Genomic DNA, 23,145 nt, shown 5'->3' on the forward strand with positions numbered 1-23,145 from the left:
GATCAGACGCCTGTACATCTGTTAACGCTGTAGGAGCTGTAAAATGAAATAAGTTTCACTATAACTCAAGCACCTCGATTACTGCCACAATGTGTAAGCAGCAGAGCCGGCTGCTGCTCTTGCAGAAATGACACAAACATACATTTTGCCAAGCTGTATGTAAATTTATACAAGGCAGCATTTGCTCTGCTAGCGCAGAGGAGGGAGGGCTGGTACGTAAGTGGGCCCCCACCCCGACAGGAGGTGCAGGGGCTGCATCCAAAAAGGAAGCCAAAAAGCCAGGGGCCAGCAGCGGTCCCGCACTGCTCCTGCCAGGCCGGAGGACCACAAGGACCAGAAGGACCACAGGCCAAGTCCTCGGCAGTCGCGGGCCCCTGAAACATTCATTTTGCCTGGAAGAAAATCCCTCCCTGCCCAAACAGCAGTTTTACAGCACGGTAAGCCCCGGCTAGAAGGGGACAGGCACGCAGTTAAGGCACCCCCGGTAAGAGGCACAGTCCCTGCATGAGGCAGAAGCAGACTCGGCCCCGGCTGTGTTGCAGAAATCCATCCTGCTCTCCCACCTCCGCAGCAGCCTGACCGCTCAGCACCTGCACGGGTCCCTAACGGGCTGCAGGAGCTGGTGCGCGTCTCAGTAAGTGCGAGCAACCAGAAAACCGAGCTGCAGGACTACTGAGCTGCAGGACTGCTTTGTCTCGTGCCGCTCGGTGCCGCAGGGCACGTCCTCCCTCTCCATCCCAACACGCAGCCAGCCCCTGCCCAGCGCACGGCCACGAGCGTATCGAGGGCAGGACTACTGGCCTGCAGCAGGTCAGGGACATGGCACGGTCCTGGCGTGCACGGAGCCAGCCCCAGCAAGCTCCCCGCTTGCTGGCTCACCACGCAGCGACGGCGGAGCAGGCATTTTGCAGGCCTGGCTGTCTCTTGCCAGCTTTCTGCCTTTGCAGCATCTGCTGTGGGGTTTCTTTTTGCTGTTTTTTGACGGCACCATATGCCTCGGTGTCAAAACAATGGTGCTTGCGCACTGACTGGGAGCCCTCTTCCACGCTCCCGCCGAGCGCCCTCTCCCCAGCCGAGCCGAGTGCCCGTGGGGCTGCCCCGAGCGCCGCGGTCCCGGCCGGGGAGCGGGGCCGTCAGCACAGCGAGACCTGGCTTGGGGGGGGGCACAACGTGGGGCTCTGAAGCTGGTAAGCGAAGGGCTGCACCGCCACGTACGTACCCACCTGAACGCGGAGGGGAAGCTGGACCTGCGGCGACAGGCGCAGCTCCGCACTCCTGCAAGGAAGCGTTCCCAGAGCCAGGCGAGGGGAAAAGCCCGATGCGAAGGGCCCCACACGGGAAAAAGCAGCAGGGGCTTCCAGCCCAGCTCCCTTTACCCCTACCTCCAGGAAGCAGCTCTGCTCTCCTGAAGGTACCGAGGACCCAACTCACAGCACCCTGTGGACCAAACGGCATTTCTCCAAGCACCTTCTAAGACCCAAGGACAAATCCTGCTCGGAACAACCCTGTCAGGTCCCTCCAGGCTCAGAGCTGTTCTCATCGCCACCAGTAGCACCCCAGGAGCCCATCTCAGGGCTACCCATCTCAGGGCTACCCGAGCGCATGAGAGGATCCAGCCCGACAAAAGGGATGTCCAAGTGACAGCAGCCTCCACCTGCTGGCAGAGTATCAACGCCCCAAAGCTCTGCTCCCACCTCTGCCGCGCGCCCTGAGCAGGAGCACCACACGCAGCGGTTTCCCTGCCCCTAGGGGAAGGAAGAAGAGACGTCCGGTCATCTTACTCATACCAGGTTTATTTTTCTCTTCCCTGCGTCTCTTATCCAAGGGATGTACCAAAGGCTCCACCAGCAGCGAGTCTTCCGTAGAAAAAATAGTCATCAATCTCCCACGGCAGAGCCACCCTGCCCTGCAAGCAGCGGCGCAGGCAGGGACCAGACACGCTCACAGCCCTCTGCTACGGGAAAAACGTGTTAAAGCCTCTCCATCAGCCAGGAGCCAGCTACTCAGGAGAAATATCCTTGTGCACGCGGCCACCGGGGCATTTACCAGACGATCACGTTTTATACGCCAGCTATAAAATCGGATGTGGTGTCTTGTAGTGCAATAATTCCGGGTTCGGAGGGACCTAGCAAAGGCTGCGCTAAGATCTCTTCTAGGAACTGTGCTCCTGAGGAATAAGGGGGAAAGGGGAGCAAAGCTTTCACCTCACTGCGCTCAACGAAACGTCTCATCGAACAGTCATTGTGCTCTATTTAGTCACTGCGTTCTCCTACAAGAGGGATCTTGTGTAAGATTTCAAACTATGAATGGTGCAACCCAGAGCCTAAACCTCTCAACTACACAATCAACAGCAGCTTAATGCCGAAACGCTATGGAAAAACAAACAAAAAACCCTAACCAAATTATTTTTACTATCGACTTTAGCTTCTCTGGACTTCGTCCAGTACCTTGAGTTCTCTGAACGCAGACATTCCTGCCCTCACCAACGCTTCCAATCACCCCTGCTTAGTATTACCGAGACGACTCAGAAAAAGGCCCCCAACGTCGCTTCCAGCCATTGATTTAAAAATTTAAAAAAAAAAAAATAATAAAATTCTTTCTTTCTTTCTGAAACTCTGCTAAAGCCAGACAGAACAGAGAAGGACGAAGTGAAGGGCATTTCTTTCCTCTCGGCTGAACGTTGCCAAGTATTTTCTGGGTCTGCTCGAAACGCGAACACGCGGCGGGCAACAGGGCCTCTTCCAAAGAGCCCAGGGAACCTTCCCCGTGAGGACAGGGATGCAAATCCCCGCTAGACGGACCAAGGCAAGGCAGAGGACGAGGCAGGGTACGTCAGCCTCACACCAAGCGGCTGCTGCGAGCTGACTCGTGCAGTATGGAGGGGCCGGAGCGCAGGGCGAGAGCCGCCAGCGCCCCAGGAAGGGGACGAGGGGGGAGGCAGGCCAGCGGAGCTACCAGCAGCCTCCGAGTTTGGTTTTGTTAGTGAGCGGTGACAGAGGAAGGGGGGAAGGTAGCGGCTGGTTTTTAATCCTGTCCCAGAGCAGGAGGATGTGCGTGGCTTTCCTTTCTGCCAGAACCCAGCAAGGCCCGAGCGGCCCAGCAAACGGTGCTCCCACCGGGCCTGAGGCAGGGCCTGCAGCAGCACAAGGGAGCCAGGCTGGGAAGCTGCAGACGCTGTACGAATGAGGCTCCGGACTTCGTTAGAAACAGCAGGAAGGGTCCACCCCTTCCCAGCACATACACACATGCACACACCCCCACACGCTCACGCTGTCCCGAAACGCAACATCCTGAAATTCACGACCACCTGAAAAAGCTGCCTGCTCCAGGCAAACAGCGGCTGGAAAAGTAAGGCCAGAAAGAGACAAAGCAACCAAAATAAAGACTTTGGCAACAAAGTGAATGTGGCTGTGACACAGAGGCCAAGTCTGAGTCCGCAACAGTGCCTCTCCCTAACCAAAGAGACTGCAGACAAAGTGAAACTTCTGTCCCAGTAGGAGGAATTTTGCCAGGGGAGGTTTCCAGAGGACTCTCGGCGGCCCCACAAGTTCCCCTTCCAGAGAGAGCAGGGGGCACCTGCCCCACCGCAGCACTCTGCTGGGGAGCGAGGGCTGCCCGAGCTGTGTGCCAGCTCCCGAACTCTGGAAGCTAAATCAAATTAAACCTCTTCTGCTCCCAAGCAAATTCTGACAACAACTCCTTTCGTCCAAATCGCGGGCTTTAGCAAGGGCTTGGCAGAGGCACAGCTGGCTCAGCACGCTGACCCCCGCGCCTGCTGCTTGAGCTCTTAACCTACAGCACTCCGAAGCCTTCCTGAGAGTGGCAGGGTCCATCTGCTCGCATTTAACCTGCTGCTTCTTGAGCCTGCACTAGCGGTTCATTCTCGAGACGAATGCAAGGGCCTTGCACAGAGCAAGGGTGTCAGGAAACCCCCCCTCAGTACCTGACCTGAGTAAAGAGTGCCTCTGTTTGTGGCACATCCAGTGCTGCTGCCTCGTGCTCGTCTCCTTGGGGGCTCAGTCCCGTTTCTGCCCTTGTGCAGCTTTTCACTGACTGACTTCCACCCAGTAAGAAACTGGACCAGCTCCTGGGAAAGGAAAAGAGAAACGGTCCCCTGCGGCTGCTGCCCAGCCTGCCCAGCCTGCTGGGGGTATCGCGGTCACTGATCTGACTGGCAATTTAATGCTCCTTTTATGCTCCCCCGGGGTTTGCTTTTAAAGATGATTTACGTGGGTGTCGAGTGAAGTGTATTGGGGCAGGCCCATCACCTCCTTCATCCTGGAGAAGTGCCCAGGAAGAGCCAGCCCTGTCTAGCCCAGCAGCTCTTCCCTGTAAACCTCTACTATCAGCTGCACCTCTCCGGCCTCCGAGCGAGCAGCCAGCTCCCGCAGGGCTGATCCACTCTGCGCGTGAAGGCCTCCACCTCCAGCAGCAGTCAGCAGCTCTGAGAGCCCCTGTCGTGGAGTCCAGGGCCGCGGCAACTAGGACAGCTCAAAGCCAGTGTTCATGCTGATGGCGTAGCGCAGCTTCTCCCGCAGGATGCTCTTCTTGCTGTAGTTGGGAAGCTTGAGGAGGTTGAAACAGGTAGAGGAGGTCGGGAGCCGCCCGCCCGGCTCTTTCTTGCGGATGGTGAAGAAGCCCCGCAGCACACTGCCCAGCGTGTCCCCGGTGTCCTGGAACGGGGTAGAAATGCTGAGCTCATCCTGGCTACACACAGGTGCTAACACAAAGCCCGTCTGCTGGGAACAGGAAGAATCAAACCCCAAAGCCCTGCTCCCCACAGCAGCTAGAAATGAGCTTCTCTTTTAAGTACAATTACACATGCAGGGTCCCTTTGCTGGGTGCAGAAGAGGATCAGCGGCACAGGGGGGTCACGTGCGAGGAGAAAACATAACCCCGCAGACAAGCAATAGGAGCCCAATTGCTGCTGTGCGTGGGAGAAGGGGGGTGCAGCCATGAGCATCCTATTAGTGGAAGGCTGCTTTCACCTCCCCCCGTGGAGCACGTATCTTTGTGGTTTAGTTTCCTGGTCAGACAGAGGAGATGAGGAGGCCGGGCAGGGAAAGAGGCCTGCCAGAGGTGAGGCAGGGAATGCACGGGACACGAGCGAGCAGGCTGCCTACCTGATCGTCAGAGACTTCCACGCAGCGGATGGAAAACGGAGGCTTGAGGTAGGCAAAGCCCAGAAGTGGAGGCCTAGAGCAGCTGGTAACGAACTGCAAAAGTGATGGACAGTGAAAGACAGCGGCAGCGCGAGCAGCCGGGCTCCCACGGACACGTGGCTAATGCAGTCGCAGTGAACGGCTGCTTGGGCTGGCATCTGAGCACCCCGCGGTACAATGCTGCCGAGCTTCGGTGCTCCGCTAGCCTTTGAAAACCGTCCTCTGCAGGACTGTTCGTGGCAGCGCAAGGCATTTATGGGAACTTTGCTCCCAGGGCTGCCCCTCTGCTCGCCCAGGGGAGCAGGGTGGGGATTTTAAGGCATTAAGCATTCTGATACTCCTGTTAGGGCAGAAAACAGGCTGGAACAGCACTGGCCCGACCACCCCGAGTTCCAAGTTGGGCTGAAATGGCCGCATTTACCTTGAGAAACATCGCTCTCTCCTCAGGGCTGAAGTCATTGGCTAGGATGTCCCACAACCAGATAATGACCCGGTGACTCCCGTGGAAGCCCCCGTAGTACACCGTGTGTTTTCTGGGGAGAGAAAGGTTGTGACAGGCTCGTGGCCCGCTGCAGCGAGAGGGGCTGGATCAGAGAAAAGGGAAGGGCAGAGAGAAATTCTGCTCGCAGGAGCCATTGCATGCCAGTGGCAGAAAAGACCCTTCATGTTCGTTAATACTTTCTCCAAATTAGCTTTAAGGAGCTTGTCCTTCTTTACGTTTGTTTCCATCTGCTCCTCAAATTCCAATTAGGAGGAGCAGGAAGTTGGGAGTCAGTCTCCTGCAGGCCTCCAAATAACTAGGCAATAAACCAGCCTGGTTTGCTGAGCGAGAAAGGCAGCAGACTGAGCTGGCCACTTACTTGAGGTCCTCGAGGTCAATCTCGGCATTGTCACCGGAGATCAGGCGCTGCAGCTCCGGCGCGGAGAACATACGAATCCACTCAGGCTTGATGATCGACCTGAATCCGCTGATGAGCGCCGCTGTCTGACTCTTGATTTGCGTGTGCATGCGGAAGTGAGCCATGAGGTGGATGTAGCTGATCCTGCGGGCAAGAGGCAAGGCGGTGGTGGGGAAACGGAGCAGCAAGAGACACCGCACCTCGCCGGTGTGACACGGGGCTGCCAACCTGCCTCTCCAGCCCACGGGCACTAGCACTGCCTGGAGAGGCATTATTTCTTCTCCTCCAGGGTCCTGCTCTTTATTTAAGCAGGAGGAGCTGTTCCTCTGCCCGGCCTTTTTTCCTTTTGTCTCTGGGCCTGCCTGCTCCTTCCTCAAAGCTCCTTCCCAACCCAGAGACCAGCTGGCCCTGACAGTTAGTTGAATAACCCTTGCTGAACAGCAGCTGACACAGGGGGAGCATGCAGCCAGCTCCTCTCTAAAGGATCAGGCCCCCAGTGACAGGAACTTCTCGAGGTCTGAAAATCAGCTCTCTGGGCTCTGGTACTGCCCGCATTGAAACCCATGGCCGATCAACGTGGTTGTAAGAGGGTATCATTCCTGAGCAAGTCAGTAAGCAGGAATAGTTGGAAGGGAAAGAGCCGACAGATGATTTTGCACAGAGTTTTCCATGGCTCTTTCAGACAAATGCAGCTTAGAAAATAATTTGATACTGCTGTGAGCGGCTACGTAGACAGAAGCAGCACTGTCAATGCCTTACACTAGCCACGTTTTCTATCTTGTATCTTGTTAGAGTCCAACACATTTTAGATGATCCTTAGAACACACGAACTGCTATGCAGTACATGCAAAAGAGGATTCAGCGTCTCCTCACAATCCTTAGAAATACCGCGCATATGAAATGCTTTGCTAGTATGAAAACACAGGCCTGTTTTCAGTTCCTCGGGATTAACGAGTCACGCTCTGCAGGGCCTCCACTGGAGCCGGAACTAACACACTAAAAAAACTCCGGAGATTTCCACGTGCATCCCAGGAGTACAGAAGAGGTGCAGTGTTTATTAGCGGGAGGCACCGTCATTCTTCCTCAGCTTACCAACAGTCGGAATAACCGACCCTGCTGTTCATCAGCTCCTAGGCAGACACCACCACAATCACGTCGAGTGGGTTTTCAGCTAGGTAACCTCGCTCTGCCATTAAGAGACAGAACTGTTTCCAGATTGCTTTCACTTATAATACTTCTCCCGCTCCCTCTCAACTACCGATTTGTGTGCACATCTGCACAAAAGCTTCAAAGTTTCTGCTGTAAGCGAGCACAGCAACACACAGGACTTTCAACCTCCTCCCTGAGCTGATTTCTGACAAGCCAGAGAGATCCTTTCAAATGCAAACTCCCTGGTCAGAGCTCAAGAGGGAAAAAGACTGGGAAGCTCAGACTGCAAAGCACGCTAACAAAGATAAATCTTCAGGTAGGATCCAGCTTTCACTTGCCATTAGAGAGAACAACCCCCAGATTACCAGTTCAAACACGCATCTGCTTAATAGATATTTTACCCTGCTTTTATGATCACTGAAGGGTATAGAGAAGAAAAAAAAAAAATGAAGGGAACAAAAAGGTGGGTTTGGTTTTCAGGCTCTGGAGTTGACATTTACGATAACTATCTAAAAGCCGGTTATCTGTGAAAATAGCTACAGGGCTCAGTGTCTCCTCTGATTTCCTGTGTCTAAAGTACGACTGTCGACTACATTTGAATTCAACACTGTCTCTTCTGAAGAACAGTGCTTTATACAACTGCCACATGTTATCATTTTGAGAAGATCTGTCTGCTCCAAGGTGTCTTTGAGCATCTGTGCCCTCTATGTTCACGACTGTGTGCCTGAATTGCTTTGAATCCATCTGTCTGTATCTATCACCATCATTAAATCCTGCAGAATCTCACAGACTGTGTGCCTTTGACCTCAGAAGCACTGTTTCAAGAAGTAAATTGTCAATTTTTATTTTGCAAATCGAATTTAATACAATTTCTGCCGATGAACTGTAACCAGTAAATTCTATTAAGATATTTATGGGCTCCTTCTACTCTAATCTATTTCAATTCATTCCAGATGCAAGAATAAAGTATTTTGCAGTGATGACCTTAAAAATCTAATTGCTGTACTTACTTATTTTCATTGGTAACAGGAATGGTCTTCCCTCCAGGAACAAGTTCATGGCAAACAAGCTGAGGGAAGAAACGATTGTATTGCTAATTACTGCCTGGAACCACAATGAAAAGAAATGCCACGCTAAGCTGTTACCTCCCCATAAAACATTTATTTTTACAATAAAACAGTAGGATTTAAAATTTAAGTAATAATCCTGCTTCTGCCTCAAACCAGTTTCACTTAACTATTAACTCGGTAACTGAGCAGCAGGGAACTCCAACTCTCCCACCGGCGGTGCCAGCCCATCTTCGAGGAAGCCTCCTCTCTCGTCTGATCCATCACTGCTGAACCGCACACAAATCAATTCAAAGAGCCCTGGGGGACTGTCGCAAACCCAGAATCCAGAGACAGAACAACCTCAGAGCCTCCGCATGGCCCAGTCTAACAGCCCGATCCGAAGCTATCTGCTCCACGAGTCTCACCTGGGACCACCTGAGTGACAGAGCTCCCCGGAGCTCACTCCCTCAAGCTGGGCACTCAAAACACGAAGCAGAGCGTGCTCAGAAAGCGAGATGGGGGGGGGAAGGATCCTTCCTGCCCTGTCAGGCCGAAGCCTGGTGCTCAGCCGACAGCACTGCTCACAGATAACAGCAGGGACCCTCGGGGTGCTTGCTACAGCAACAGTTAGGGCTCATCTACGCACCACCAGAGAGGCAGGAATTCACTGTTCCCATATTCCCATATTCCCAGTGTCCTCTGTGCTTCGTTTCCAGGTGACTTCAAAGGTCAGAATGGAGCCTGGCACAGGGAACAAGCTCAGCTCCCTTGTGCCCAGCACAGCCTCGTACCTAGCAAGGATGGATAAGTGCATTCAGGAACCACAGGGTTACCCCACCCGGCTGCTTCAGGATGGCCAAAGCACAATGCAAACAAGAATCCCCGGGTTTATCCTGAACTTTGGAGTGCTGCAGCCTTCAATGTCTTATTGCTGGGCCCTCATGTGCTGGTTTCTTACTTTGTTTTTAAAGTGGAAAGCATAAAACAATGTTTTTCAACTAGAAAAGAAAAAACCCTGGCACCAGAAAAGTTAAGGGTCAGAGGGCAAACTTTGTTGAAAGAGCTATTCTCTGCCCACGGCTAAATAGTGAACGAAGCCACAGAATCCTACGGCTGAGTTCAGACAACCTCTGAATCTGAGCCAGCCTTTGAGTACAGACATTTTTTTGTAAAAGGAGAGCGGAGCTAAGCCCTAACCGCAATCAAACACGAGGTCATTTATGAGTCAATCTCCTCGAGGTTCTCGGTCAGATGGGGCCATGTACAGCATGCAAGTTACCCACCCAGAATCAGAGTGAAAAGCGCTCTGCGTAGCACAAGTCTGAACAGATTGCCTGTTAGATGCCCAAAACCAGCTATCAGAGAGCTCAGCAGAGATAAATAGATGCCTTCTGCTGGCCACACAGACGTCAGGTGAGTATCTCTGCCCTACAGACACTAATGAAAGATAGGATACTTCTGCTCAGGGATCAAACCTACTTCTGCTGCTAACTGCTTATATTCACAGCCTGCCACTTCGGGCATCACAGGCTTTCCCACAGCAGCTGGCAGCGATCCTCAGGATTGCTCTCTGTGCTTCTGAGGCTCTTCCTGGAAACATCAGACAGACAGACAAGGGAGACAATCCCTGCAGAAAACAGCTAGGATCTAACCGGAGCAAGAGGGATTGCCTGAGCCAAGACTGTGGACTCACTATCGGTGTTCATCAACAAATAGCACAGGGAAGGTGCTGGGAACGCAGCAGGGATGAGGTCCATGTAATTAATAAAATTAATAAAAGCCTACCTGACCCATCACATCTTCATCGTAGGACAGCGTTAAGCCCAAGTCACTGATATCACCATCATAACGCTACGGGAACAACAAAGAGAGGGAAAGAAGTTAGTGTTCAGCAGCAGGAACAGCAGCTCTGCATTTCTGTATCATCCTCCCGCTATGTGATCCCTAAAAGGAACTAGGCAAAAAGCACAACAAATACACGACTTGCTCGAAGTTATGGGAGACTGAACAAGATCTGAGGCTAAAACTCGGGAATGACTGATTTCCAGTTCCAAGCTTACACCTTCAGACTCCTTTTTCATCCCTCTTGCCCCAGTAAAAACACAGGATCGCTGCATGCCAACTTGCTTTGGTATCAGCACGCGGCTCCACTAATACTACTACTTTCAGGGTGTTTTTCAAGGCGATCAGAACCCTAAAGGCATTTGCAAATCTAGTGTTCCTAGCAGCAGCCAGCGGTAAGGGAGTTAAACATCAGGAAAAATAATGCTCAAACCTTAATCGAAGTGAGATTTTTATAGAACTCGGAGTCCAAGGAGGGAAGTTCATCTACGGAGCTGTAGAAGACACTGTGGTGGTGTCCAAGTAGCTGACTCAAGAAGAAGGAAGCAAATGGCACATCCACAACTATTCCCTGCAGACAAGAAGAATGCAGAAGGAAAGTCACTCCGTGTATTTGCTACGTGCAACGTCTTTGGTTACCCAGGAGGCCTGCAGGACAGATTATATGTTGTGGGACAAATGCAGAGATGTAAGACACTGAAATCAGCTAAGAAAGCCACATCCTCTTAAAATCCCTTAGCTATGGAAATGTGCAAAAAGGCAAACACAAAGAGGAACTCTCTTTCCTTTAAAGAACTACCTTAGGTGGAGAAGGTCATTCTGCCTCTGAACTATTTAGTGCAATACTAACAGTAACAATATCCTAGTGCAGCAGCTTTAGCTCACCTCGTATACAGCCTTCCCAAGCATCTTTCCCACAAACTCAAAGAGCTGCAGGTAGTTCTCATGAATGTAAGATGTTGGGGATGGATACAGCCTCTCATCACCACTGGTCGTCTGCACACAGAGAGAAGAACACAGTGAGCCAGGCTGTTTGTGTTTGCAGCTACTCACAACAGTTAGCATCTGCAACCCCGCAGCGTACCTTGAACAAGTTGAGTGCAGGGTCGAACACCTTTTTTATTATTTCTTCCAGAAACTCTTTGAAGACACCATCTTGATCGATACCAGCCTCATCGACACCCAGATCATTCACAAATTTCACTCTGATCACTCCCTTCATGGCGTTCTGGGAAAGCTGTCGCAGCTGCTCATATCCATCCTACGCAGACCGGAGAGCCACGGGACAAACGTGGTAAGACACATGAAACACCCACGCAGACGTGCAGCAGAGACAGGGGTACAACACATAAATCTGCATTTGTCATTGCATTTTTGTGTCCCAAACGGCTGGCATTTTTCCTAGTCAAAACTCCAGGTCTGTAGCAGTCTGAACTGAAGTCCAACATTTCCCTCTAGCATTGACTCATCAAAAAGCAGACAGAACTGCCACAGGGTCCCTCAGCACCCACAGAGAAGATAAAAACATATTCACGTCCCTCCCTTGCCAGGCCAAGTTGCTGGCTTGTTGGCTCCTGTGAGCCAAGTCACTCACCTCCAACATCCGTGAGCGGCGGATGGTGATGTGGGTGACGTGAGGTGACGCAGAGCTGGTTTCAACCAGTCCCAGCTTCTCCTTCTCCTTCGTAACCATGTTTCGGAAAAGAAGCACCCTCTAAAAAAGAAAACACGGGTAAGCTTTCACCCACAGGGATCCTCATCCTCCCGTGCAGCAGGGCTCTCAGATGTTCCTGATGCACAGCTACAACTAGCTCTCGACTGTCCTGTCCCCAGGTTGGCCCTATACCATCATCACCTATTCACTAGAAACGGGGAGGATCTGCCTCCTTGTTCCCCAGTGAGGCAGGGAAATTCTTGAAGCCCTGCTTTGGAAGGGACGAGGTCCCGACAATATTGAAAGTAAAAGCACCTTTCCCATCACCACATAAAAATTCATCTTCTCTGCAGATTTGCTGTTTGCAAAAAGACACCGCTCTCTGCATCCAGACTCTCTCCAAAGCCACACGGTGCACTGCTGGCTGACTTCAGGCAGCTGCCCACACAAATAAGCTCTCTCCCAGTGAAAGAAACCAAGATAGTTTAGAGGAAATGCATGGGCGAGAGCAGGGGAGGGAGGAGAAGACCTTTATTTAACTAGCATTCCAGTCACAAGCTTCACCCCACAAAATGCTCAAGATACACGTCCCTTCCATCCCAGGCTACCCAGGTCACCCTGGCTTTTCAGCCCCCATCCTTTGCCCCTGCCCCACTCACATTCTTGTGGGGAATGACATGCGGGATGTACTGCAGGAGCAGCTGGGCTCGTTTCTTGTCCTTGTCCAGCTCCTGGAAGAGCACGCTGGGTTTGAGGTCCCTTACAAAGAAAGGCACAGATTCAGAGACCCCTGAGAAATGCCCAGGTACAGTAAATAGCTGGGGGTAGGACAGAGATGAAACTCGTAACGACTTCAAAAGTGACTTAAGGGGCTCAGGTGTACACGTCTGAGAAGGCCAGAGCCACGCAGGCCACTGGGTGCTGAGTCCCTTTTCAGAGCATCGCCCTCCATGAGTAGCAGCTTATCACAACACCAGAGAAGAGAAGCACCTCTGCGGGGTATTTAAACACAACAGAAGGGGTATCCTTAAATGCAAGCAACCCAGGGAGCACGTCCAACCTTGCCCTCGCAGGCAGAATGAAAGGCACCCGATGTAAAGGAAGGGTTCCCAAACCACTCTCCCCAAGGGGAGCTGTTGCGCTGGGACTAGCAGAGAGCTGCACAGGACCCTTGCCGCGAGCTGGGACACTTACTTGCGCAACCAGTGGTCCTCAGGAGCAAAACGCCTGCGGCAGTCCCTTTCATACAAGACCATGAGCCAGCCATGGACAGAATGGAACAGCTCCAGCGTCTCTCCTCGGGCATTCTCTGCACAAAAGGAACAAAGCAACAACGTGCAGGAACCGTAGGTAACAGGAGTGTCCAGGAGCAACATGTCCCATGCTGGTAGGAGAGGTGTATTTCTCCTAACTGCCTTCAGATGGAAGGAAGAGATTTTGTGCCTCCCAGCAGACAGACGTCCTCTTCTTTGATCAAAGTGAAAACCTCTTAGCTACACGAGGGCCATCTCAGCAAGCTCCAACCAAGCCGTCGCAACAGAAATAGACTATTTCATTCAATTCTGAGAACCGAGCTGTCCCGAAATTATTCCCACATGCAGACTGACACTGACAGCTACAGAGACTCTAGCGAGATGGCAAAAGTCAATATCCCCATCATGTCTGGTAACAAATTCTCACTTGAAATAGACGAGCGCATTGTATTTGGTGCCAAGCATGACAGTGGCACCTGGACACCAAAGCGCTGGGACATATTCTCAAGCCACACAATAATATGTTTTTCTTCAAAGCGATTATTAGCAGAAGCTCCATATTCAAAAATTAATGCCATATATTGTTCTAATAGCATCCTCAACTTAGGCTACTGAAAGCACTTACCCACAATTCCATCCCAGATCATCTTAAACACAAAGGAATTCAGAAAAGATGAGATGGTAACAAGCTCCTCCAGTTTGAATGAAATCTGCTCTTCATAGACTTCTATGTCATCAAGAATCCTATCGGAGAAAACAAATGCAAATGTGCAAGTGTCAATTTAACTCCCTTTTGAATTTTTTCATAAAGGCACATTATCCTTTAGCAGCAGCTTATTTCTATGACAACTGACACACACGAGGATCTGAAGTCATAAACAACTAAACCCTATTAACTGATTTTAATTGATATCCGATCCTAACAGAAAACAGCGTGAAAGGTCTGAGATAGAAGCAGGCAGTATTTCATAGTTAAAAGGACTTATGTGCTAGTCCCCAGGAGACCTTTTTCATCATCCAAGCTAAGAAAACTGTCTCGACTGACCAGCAAGGACAATTTTCCACCACCCCTCCCATCCCTTGTGCTGTGCAAGTCAGTGAGCGATACAGCAAGAGTTGCAAACAGAGGCCACGTAAGCTGCAGAGTTTCCTTGCAGCTAAACCACCATCAAAAGCTCATCTGGAGTCACCAAGGTACATGCTTTGGACTGATGCAACTGCTGCCCGTAAGCAGCAGAAATGTGTATGTCCCTTCCCTAGCTAGTTCTGCAATATTTTGTCACCACTTCAGCCGGCTGTATATTCCTGAAGCAGCCCAAGGCCAATGGGGGAAGTCCTTTTGAAGCCCTCTCTTCCTCAGGATTGCATTTGAAAAGCCTGCTGCTTTACTCTACCCAGTTATCTTTAAGCAAAGTCAGCAATACATTAACTATTCCTCTTGAAACCTAAGAAACACGAGAGTTTCACGTTACAGATCTGGAGCGTGCCCTCCTCTTGCTACCTACGTGATAAGGTGACGGGAGCAGTCACAGAAGAGCATCAGCATGGCCAGCAGCCTCTTAGATTCCTCCGTGTCATTATTCAAGCATTCCAAGAAGAGCTTTAACCCGCCCTGTGGTCCCAGCTCACAGATAAAAGCCCACAATTTGGGCAACAGATCGTCCAGGTAGGTGAGGCCTAGCAATGGAAAAATACGAAGCACACTCAGTAAAGCTTTCTCTGCCTGCTTATTTGTGCATACTCAAAGAGAGAAGTGAAACTCGGAGCTGACAGATCCTTTTGCAAAGCAACCCTTTGCTTGAAGGGAACATTGGTATCACACTGGGCTCCCAGGCCTGTCTGTATTAAGAGGAGATGTACAGTCACCAGGAAAGCCAAAAAAAAAAAAAAAGGCTTTTTAATGAGGGATTAATTATTTGCATATCTGCAGCCCTCTCCCACTGTGGACTCCTTCCTCCACTCCATCCACCAGACCAAAAGAGCACTCATCTCCTCCTCTACCCGTTTGGAAGACAGGCAATTTGTTCTTAAAACGTATGAAAGCATTCAATGTTTCCATCACAAAGATTAATATTGCCAGGCTTCTTGAAAACACTGACTCAGTCTCAAGTTTGGTATGGAGTAAGCAAGGTTTCATTATAGGAAAACTTGCTTCAATTTGTATTCTGGAGTGTTAATCCTCGATAAAGAAGTGATGAATGTTATTGATCAGGTGTATGATGCAGGATGGAACAAGCCTTCCACCCAACCAGTCAATAAACCGTTGTCAGTAATAAAACTACCAACAAGTCAACAGAATTTAATAAGAAAAATCTATTTTTTCTCCACTATTAAGCAATTTGAAAAGCACAGATGTGCCCTCACCTGTGAGTATCTGCAGGCGGATCTGCGTTAGGGTTGTCAGAGTGGTCTGGTACAGGACGCAGATACTGCACACCTTCTGCACTTCTGCTGAGTCCACTCGCTTGCCCCCAACAGGCTTGAGAATGTTGCGGACAGACGCAGACTTCTGGAAAGCTCTCTTGAAAAGATCTGGTGACAGAGAAGCACGCGAAACATTGGCTCAGGAGACAGAAGCGCTATTCCAAACCATTTCTCATCCTCAGCCACTTGGCAACCTTGCGGGATTTTAGCAAACTGGGTCACTGCACGGACAGTGGGTTTTGGTAGATTTTTCTCACAGAACGCTGTATAGCTCCCAGCAACAGAGAAGAATCTTTTGCTGGGGACATTACTCTGGTGCTTAAAGCCTTACCAGAACTGCAGTAACTAATGAGCCACAGGATCTAGCGCTACGGACAGCAGCTGGAAAATAGCTACCTGTCTTATTCTAAACATGCTGTCTTCTTCTAAATCTGCTTCCGCAGAATCCTCATGCTTCACAGGCCCAGAAGCCAGCTTCACCTCGCTTTTCACGTGGGAAGCTGGCCTCCCCATCTCGCCTCGCAAAGCACTAAGCTATGCAGTAAGCACTTTAGCTACTTGAGCAACAATAAAGAAAAAAACTGCTAAAATAAGCACATATTTTCACAGCACCAAAGTACAAGACTTGCCCCAGGTCACAGAGGCATTGTGAGCTGGAATTACAAATAACTTAGATCATATCCCCACCTAAGCAGCGGCAGCTGCTGCAAGTAATTACTCAAAGCTTTTAGCTTAAGTGGAAAAGTCCAGCTCCTGTGAGACTGGGAGAGAGAAACACATGCACGCAACCCCTCTCCCCTCCAGCATGTAGACACAAAAGCAGCCCTCCAGAACTGACTCTTCATAGGGAGGCTGTTCTGAGGGGAAGCTGGCTGTGCTGGCAGCTGAGCTATTTCCTGATTCTCTAGCAGTTTCTTGCTGAGCACATCACTGAAGAGGATGCGAATCATATGGACTCCCCAGAGATGCTGCAGTTGCTTTGTCAGCAGAGGCATGGACTCATTCAGTCTGAAAGACAAGCCAGAGAGAGATGTGAAAAGGCAGGCTGGTATAAAACACCAGTGATGCTCTGATACACTTAGCTCACAGCCAGAATGGAGCACGAACCCACCCTGCAGATGGTCCTCAACAGAAAAAACAATGTACAGGTCCTATACCAAGCGTGCCAGCACGGCCACTGTTACCAGTCTGACCATACTAATTGAATTTCCTCATGTAATCATTTGTGTATGAATGAGACGGTTTAAATTGTGCAGACATAACCTGAAATAGCTGAGAAGTTATTCTGGATACGGTCACACTGTTCATCTCAAATCATAAAGCACTTTGCAGCTTATAAATAAATAGAAGCTTAAACCATCTATCACCATAAGGTTGTCTTTACTTACCCGTAATCCACAGTCTGTGAAAACCAGCCCAGAACAGGATGCCAGTGGGTGAGATTGGATTTCTTTTGGGAAACGTACTTCTGGCAGTAGGAGAGCATGTGAATGAGCACACCCACAAAATGAGCTGTCTCCTCCTCAAGAACTTTATCATTCAAGGAGCCCAAGAACACAAGATTACCTGGCAGAACAACCAGTACAGCAAAACTTAAAAAGAGGCACAGACACTGCAGGACAGCGGTTACAGATAAAAGAGACAAAAAGAACTCGCAACGATTTTCAAGTCCACAAAAGGATTACTGATAAAAAATTACTGTTAGAGGCTACCCTACAGGAAGCCACTTCTATCACATCAACCACTAAGGTGGTGCATCCCCCTTTGGCATTCTCTTGCAGCCTTCTCATCTGTAACTATCTAAACAAGGGTAAAATTTGGTGAATTGGAGGCAGATCTGACCCATGGAGAATGAAGATGCGAGTCAAGACTCTCTTCCAAGCACAGAAGAAGGACGTCTTACAGGTGCTTACCCAACAAACACAGAGTGTGACTTCCTTCTAAGCACACGCAGACATCTCGGCACTGCACTTCACGGCTTAAGAACAGGATGAACTTGCGGAAAAGCTCATGAGATTCTATCACTGCCAGACGCTGAAATACAGAATTTAGCTGCAGGTGAGGCTGAGAAGCACCACACAGAACAACCACAACTCATCTGCTGTCAGCAATTCGGACTTACTTGCCTTTCCAGATAAATCAGAAAGTTAAAACTGTTGAAGAGAGTAAGTCCTTGACACGAAGCTGGTCTAAGAAATGAAAAACTTTTCAGCTGAACAGGCCACCTTCTAGTTATAAACAGACTTTCAACTGTCTGCAAGAGCACAGAATGCCCATTTTGCGCAACAACTGCTGTCTGCACCAAGCTACGCAGAGGAGCAGACACGTTTAATTAATTAGAGGACAGCCTGCTAGTTCCCATCAGAGATCCTCTGCCATGCAACAGACTGATTTCTATTTTGCCTTTGCCTACAATTACAGAAATGGAAGAATAATGACATGCAAAAATTCAAGCTGTGTGTCACATATTTATCTTCGTTTTATTTATTTATTTGAGGACAGTTCAGTCCATCACCTCACCAGTGTTAATAACTCCTGTGGTATTAGAAGCCCGGAGCATGTGGAGGGATCAAGCACTTCCTCAGCAGAGCTTGAAATTGGAAAAGAAATGCCAATGTTCTGTTCTAAGAGCTGATAAAATGGAATAGCAAGTGGCCCTGTGTGATATTCAGTGGATTTTTGGTACTGTTACCTCACCCACTTACCTCAGGTGTTAGAGTAGCAAGATGAGTCATTATAGCAGGCACAGACATGATATGGATCAGAAACGACCTCAACAGATTGTCTGAAAATTGTGCAGCAATCACAGGTCTACAGAGAGAAAAATACTTCAGTGCAAGGTATCTGACCTAGCAAAGTAAGAAGCAGTCTTTCTAACAGAGCCGTTCAGGACTGGCTTCTGATTCTACCCTCATCAAGAAGCATGACTGGAAAAGAACGTTCACTTACACTTCTGTTATCACAGCAAGTTCACAAAATTGATCATGACTCCAGGGAATACGGTAAGTCAATCAGTTCACAGCATAACGCATTTTTACACAGCACATCCACGCAACCCAGAGAGCTATAAATGTTAAGCGGTTCATCTCCTAAGTTTCCCCTCTCCCCACTGCCATGAAGACCGTAATTAAATAATGTTTTCCTTAGGCAGAACTTAGGAGACATATTCAAGAGCTCTCCACAGTAACAGATAAGCGTGCAACAGCAGTTCATCATGAAGGGGCACAACTGCACTTATCCAGAGAGCTCCGCTCCCTTCTGAGGGTTCAGCAGAACGGCAAGCAGATCCTGTAGTCTGAACTGGAACTGCACTCCCAAGTCTAGACTTATGCTAGCACTTGTTACTAACTTAATAGCATTCTGACCTGAAAAAGCGATGACAGGAAAGTGAACTATTTGCCTAAAGCAGCTCTTTTATCAGCTCCCAAAGGCACAAAGAGACTGGCACAGAGAGAGGTCTGCAACAGCACAAAATAGCCTTTGGCTGCACATCACCTCAAGCCGCTCTGGCTGCCTTACCGCAACGCGAGGGAGAAGATGGCAGTTAAAGAGCCTTTGGACAAGGATGGTCTGGATCTTGCCAAGCCATTAGTTAGCAAAATCTGGAAGAAAACAAACAAACAAAAAAACTTGCAGTCCTCAGATAAAAGATTATAACCGTTTGTGAAAGACGCTGCGTTCGTTTTCAGAGCAGGGAAAGAACACCAAAAAAAATGAAAAAGGACTACTAGATATTTGGCCAAAACCAAAAGGTTCAGGTTAATAACGGCATATAGAGAAACTGCATTCAAATCAGGCAGCCTGCGGTTCTTATTTCTCTAGGAACTGTACTCAGAAGATTCCCAGGCCTTTTAAAATGAACAGGCAATGCTCACAGCTGCTTTTAGTATCATTCCAATTTAAAGGATTAAGTAGAACGACATCAGCTCCTTTCCCCAACAGGACAGCACACAACCCAAATCCATACAGTAAGTCAGCGGCAAAGTTAGGAAAAACATTCAAAAGTCCGTGCTCTTGTTATAAGACAATGAAGTAGCATTTAGATTTGGCAGTAGAGACAAAAGGCAGACGATGTATTCGGGCTCGATAGGGAGACTCTGCTCTGCCGCTCTGAAGAAAAGTATGCCCACACAGATCACCAGTGCTCCCCACCCACCCGCTCCCTGACAAACCAGCACCCAGAGATCACAAAAGCTTCCTCAGAGCATGGACTGCAGCACGAGACTGGGGCTTGTTCGGAATAAAGCGAAGACAATTGTAGGTGCCCGAGACTGACCTGCAGCACAGAATAAAATCCCTTCTGGTTGAGGTGCCCCATGATGTTAGCGCAGATGTGGTTCATGGCAGGACGCAGGGTTTCACCTTCCGGGTTAAAACAGCGACGTTACTAAACCAGTATCACAGTGGCACAGCTTATTAAAACTTACAGAAAAAACTCTTACAAACTATGAATTGATGCGTCAGTTCACGAGCCCTTCTTGCACAACTTCCTTGCCCTTATGTGCAAAAGGACCATTTTAGCAGCGCTTCACATCAAGTCTTGGTAAAATGGAACATTTAAGCTATAAGAGCCGCATTTCCTCGCTATACTTGTTTACTTTCTCTGTATTTCCTCCACAAACACAGAGTTAAATGCACATCCCTTTATCCTCTGAGCAATTCTGGTGAGTGAGACTCTGGAGACCTATAAAAACCTTGCAACAGCTGTTGCTGTTCTAAGGGAAGTAGCCTCCTTCATCTCAAAGGAATCCTTACTGCCATTCCATGCTTTGTGCAAGCACAGGCATAGCAACTCTTTGTGGTAAGCACGGGGAGAAGGCAGGTGCAGAAACAGGATTCAGGAGATTGCAAAAACAAGCCCCAGATCAGCGCCTTAAGATACTGAACTGGGTACACCGACCTTTTCCCCGAAGGATTTTCCAGGTAGAAGTGTCTGTGAAGGTGACGAGCATCGTGAGGTGCAAATTGACCAGCCTGGAGTCCTGTAAGATGTCAGGCTGCAAAAAGAAGCACCAGCATTAATAAACCTAATCACCTCTGTGACAAATTGGAGTTGTTAGATGCAGGCAGACAAAAACACAAGGAAAATGTTTTTTTTTTTTTTACCTTAAGCTGCTTGAGAAATTCACAGCAGAACCACAAAATGTCCTTGATCTGTTTGATCCATAAGAGCGTGAGGTCTTTGGAGAGCGCCAGGGACACGTACCACACCTGAGGCAGGCAGGATACGAACGGGAGCAGCGATCAGTGTTTGTGCTGCTGACGGGCTAAATACGTTACCAGGAAGCTCTGCAACAAAACCACCTCCTCGGAGCCCCGCTGAACCCAGCGGCGGCGCCAGGTTAGCTCTCTTCCCAGAGAACACTTGGTCAGAGCACACCACCCACCACGGAAGGACGCTGAAAATATTGGAGGGCTAGCGAGGAACCTCTCCCAACAGCCACGATGGAACCTCAGCCATGTTCAGCGGGGGTTTGAAAGTTAAATAATTCCAACACCACCAACGTAAATCCCCACCCACAGAAAAACGAAACAAAACAACGCCCTGCTGACCTTGGGCTCGTTCTCAACATCCATGCTGTTTAGAATACAACGGCACAGCTTTTCGAACCTCTGCAAAAACAGACAGAATAACAAAAGAAGCGACGTTAGTTCTACCTGCAATAGGGGCTATTCTGGAAAAGCACGAGGAACAGCTCAGCAGAGGGAGCAAGGTCTCTACATATGGGCACGGCAAGCGTTCCAGGCACGTTCCCCACGGGCGCTGCTGCTGGCTCCTTCCCCGAGAGCTCATCTACGTGCAGAAGAGCTCTCTCCTCGGCCACGCTGCTCGTAAATAGGAGGAATTCCTCAGCCTTCCCAGTTTGGTATCCAAACTGAGGGGGGTGCCCAGAAACAGAGCGCAAAGAAGCACAGGCCGGTCCCTGGCTCCCAGGGGACCGACCTGCTGGAAGGGGAAGGAGAGAAGACAGATTTCAGCAGTGCACCTCGTTACCGTAACGCAGAACTCCAAACGGATACCAGGCACCTAAAAATCCTGTATGTGGTATTCACGTTTGGTTTTCATGCTGTAAATCCAGAAAGATGCATCTACAGCACGTGTCCCTTTGTCAACAGGAGGAGTTCATTGGAACAAGGATTTAAAAAGTCACCCACTGCTGCTGCAATTTAAATACAGCCTTTCATTTTTTTCAATTGTTTTCTTTTCAATTAGCCCTCACAGCTTTCTAGGGAAAAAAAAGATCATCCTTTCATGGACAGAGGCACTACAGCACAGGGCTTTACCCTGAAGCCACAAATTCGGGGCAAGGCCAGAACAGCAGGTGCAATACGAACAGCCCGCACCCTGCACTATGTCAGGACAGATCTTTGTGGGCTGCCACAACGTGCCTGCCTGGGGAGCTGGCCTAGCTGACAAAATCATGCGGCACAGCTCAATTACCGCTGCTGGCACGGTCACCAGGAAAAACAGTTGTTAAACTATGCCCTGAGTACAGGACCACTACTGAAAAATTCAGGGGTTCTTCTCTTTCAGTCCCGCAGTAAGAGCTCTCCGAGAAGGACCAGGAGGCAGAGATCACGTTTCTGAAGCCAAAAGATACTGCAAGAGCCTACAGGAACACTGGGTAACTATTTAAACAGAGTCAATGTTAACGTATGTCAATGAAAGAAGAAAAGAATGTTGGAGCAGAAACCGTACCTCTTTGTCCTCTTTGTGATTAAAAACAAACAGCAGCTTCCTAGCAATTCTGAAGATGGAAAGCGCGCTCCTTTTGCTCGAGGCGGATTCATTCGCCCCAAAGAAATCCTCCACTTCTCTCCTAGGAAAGGGGGAACACCGACACCAGCGGTTAAACCCCGGCACGCTGCTCTGCTTGAAAGCGGAGGGCAGATATGCCACGCACCTGACCTCCCTCTGCAGGCGGCAGCGGCACAGAAACCTCCTGCCCAGGGCCTGGATCTGGACGGCGGCACGCTCCCGCTCCTTCAGCTCCCTGCGCTCCTCCCGGGCCTGGCGCGCCTTGTCGAGGAACTGGGCTTTGGAGGACTGGCTGGCGCCGAACATTTTCGCAGCCTGTAAAATAAAAGGGAGGGAGAGAAACAAGGAGCGAATTTAAGGCAAGAAGCAGCCAGGGCAGCCAGGGCCGGGGACGAAGCGGGGACGCGCGGAGTGGGGCTGGGGTTAGGGCTGAGCGCCCCCGCTCCCAGCACCTCAGCGGGGCGGCGGCACCCGGCAGCACCGCGGGGCCCGCAAAACAGCGCGGGGCAGAGCCCGGTCACGGCCCCCGGGGCTGCGGGGAGCGGACGCGGAGCTCGGGGTCGGCCTCGGCGCCGGTGCCCAACGCGGGGCGACGGAACTGAAGCGCGGAACGAGCGAGCAAACGGCAGTACCGGCGCCTCCGCAGCTGGAGGGCAGGCCCGGTGCTCCAGCTCCGGGCCCGGCCTAATAAAATCACCTGCACACGGGAACGGGAGAACGGCAGGGACCGAGCCCACGGGCACCGAGGGGTCCCCGGGAGCGCCCCCGGCCGCAGCCGCTCGCTGCCAGGCCTCGTAGGGCCGGGCCCGGGGCTCTGAGGGGGTCCCCGGGCCCCCCCCGGGCCGCCCCCCCCCTCCCGCCGGTACCGAGCCCGAGCCCGGCGCCCCGTGCGGCGCCGCGGGGCCGGCCGCCAACCTCGCTCTGCCGCTGCCGTTCCGCCGCGCCGCCGTTCC

At 50.5% G+C, this 23,145-nt stretch overlaps 1 protein-coding gene across 2 annotated transcripts; it reads right to left on the reverse strand.

The window, feature by feature from the left end:
• Window positions 1–1,774: 1,774 nt before the first annotated feature.
• Window positions 1,775–23,060, reverse strand: UBE3B (ubiquitin protein ligase E3B). 2 transcript variants are annotated; one of them, XM_083804108.1, is made up of 27 exons: window positions 22,890–23,060; window positions 22,338–22,507; window positions 22,133–22,253; window positions 20,986–21,045; window positions 20,539–20,643; window positions 20,333–20,429; window positions 19,709–19,794; window positions 18,952–19,034; window positions 18,138–18,243; window positions 17,346–17,466; window positions 16,821–16,998; window positions 16,271–16,440; window positions 15,373–15,540; window positions 14,514–14,685; window positions 13,634–13,752; window positions 12,950–13,064; window positions 12,415–12,514; window positions 11,696–11,815; window positions 11,186–11,362; window positions 10,987–11,097; window positions 10,535–10,672; window positions 10,045–10,110; window positions 8,221–8,279; window positions 6,023–6,205; window positions 5,584–5,695; window positions 5,124–5,216; window positions 1,775–4,673 (listed from the first exon to the last, which is right to left on the reverse strand). In XM_083804108.1, exons 2-27 carry the CDS (start codon window positions 22,496–22,498, stop codon window positions 4,482–4,484), a joined length of 3,213 nt encoding a protein of 1,070 aa, XP_083660234.1. In that variant the 5' UTR covers window positions 22,499–22,507; window positions 22,890–23,060; the 3' UTR covers window positions 1,775–4,481. The 2 variants fall into 2 exon arrangements, with proteins under 2 accessions (XP_083660234.1, XP_083660235.1); XM_083804109.1 differs by lacking the exon at window positions 22,890–23,060 and adding an exon at window positions 22,825–22,845.
• Between the last annotated feature and the right edge of the window lie 85 nt (window positions 23,061–23,145).

This window comes from Anser anser (assembly GCF_964211835.1).
Source record: "Anser anser genome assembly, chromosome: 18".
NCBI lineage: Eukaryota > Metazoa > Chordata > Aves > Anseriformes > Anatidae > Anser > Anser anser.

Bases quoted from the DNA above. Each gene is read 5' to 3' on its own strand.
- UBE3B (XM_083804108.1), bottom strand. From the start codon at position 22,498: ATGTTCGGCGCCAGCCAGTCCTCCAAAGCCCAGTTCCTCGACAAGGCG. The intron at 22,254-22,337 runs GTGCGTGGCATA...CCCCTTTCCTAG, and splicing joins CGCCTGCAGAGGGAGGTCAG to GAGAGAAGTGGAGGATTTCT. The intron at 16,441-16,820 runs GTAAGTAAAGAC...CTTGTCTTTCAG, and splicing joins TCACAGACTGTGGATTACGG to ACTGAATGAGTCCATGCCTC.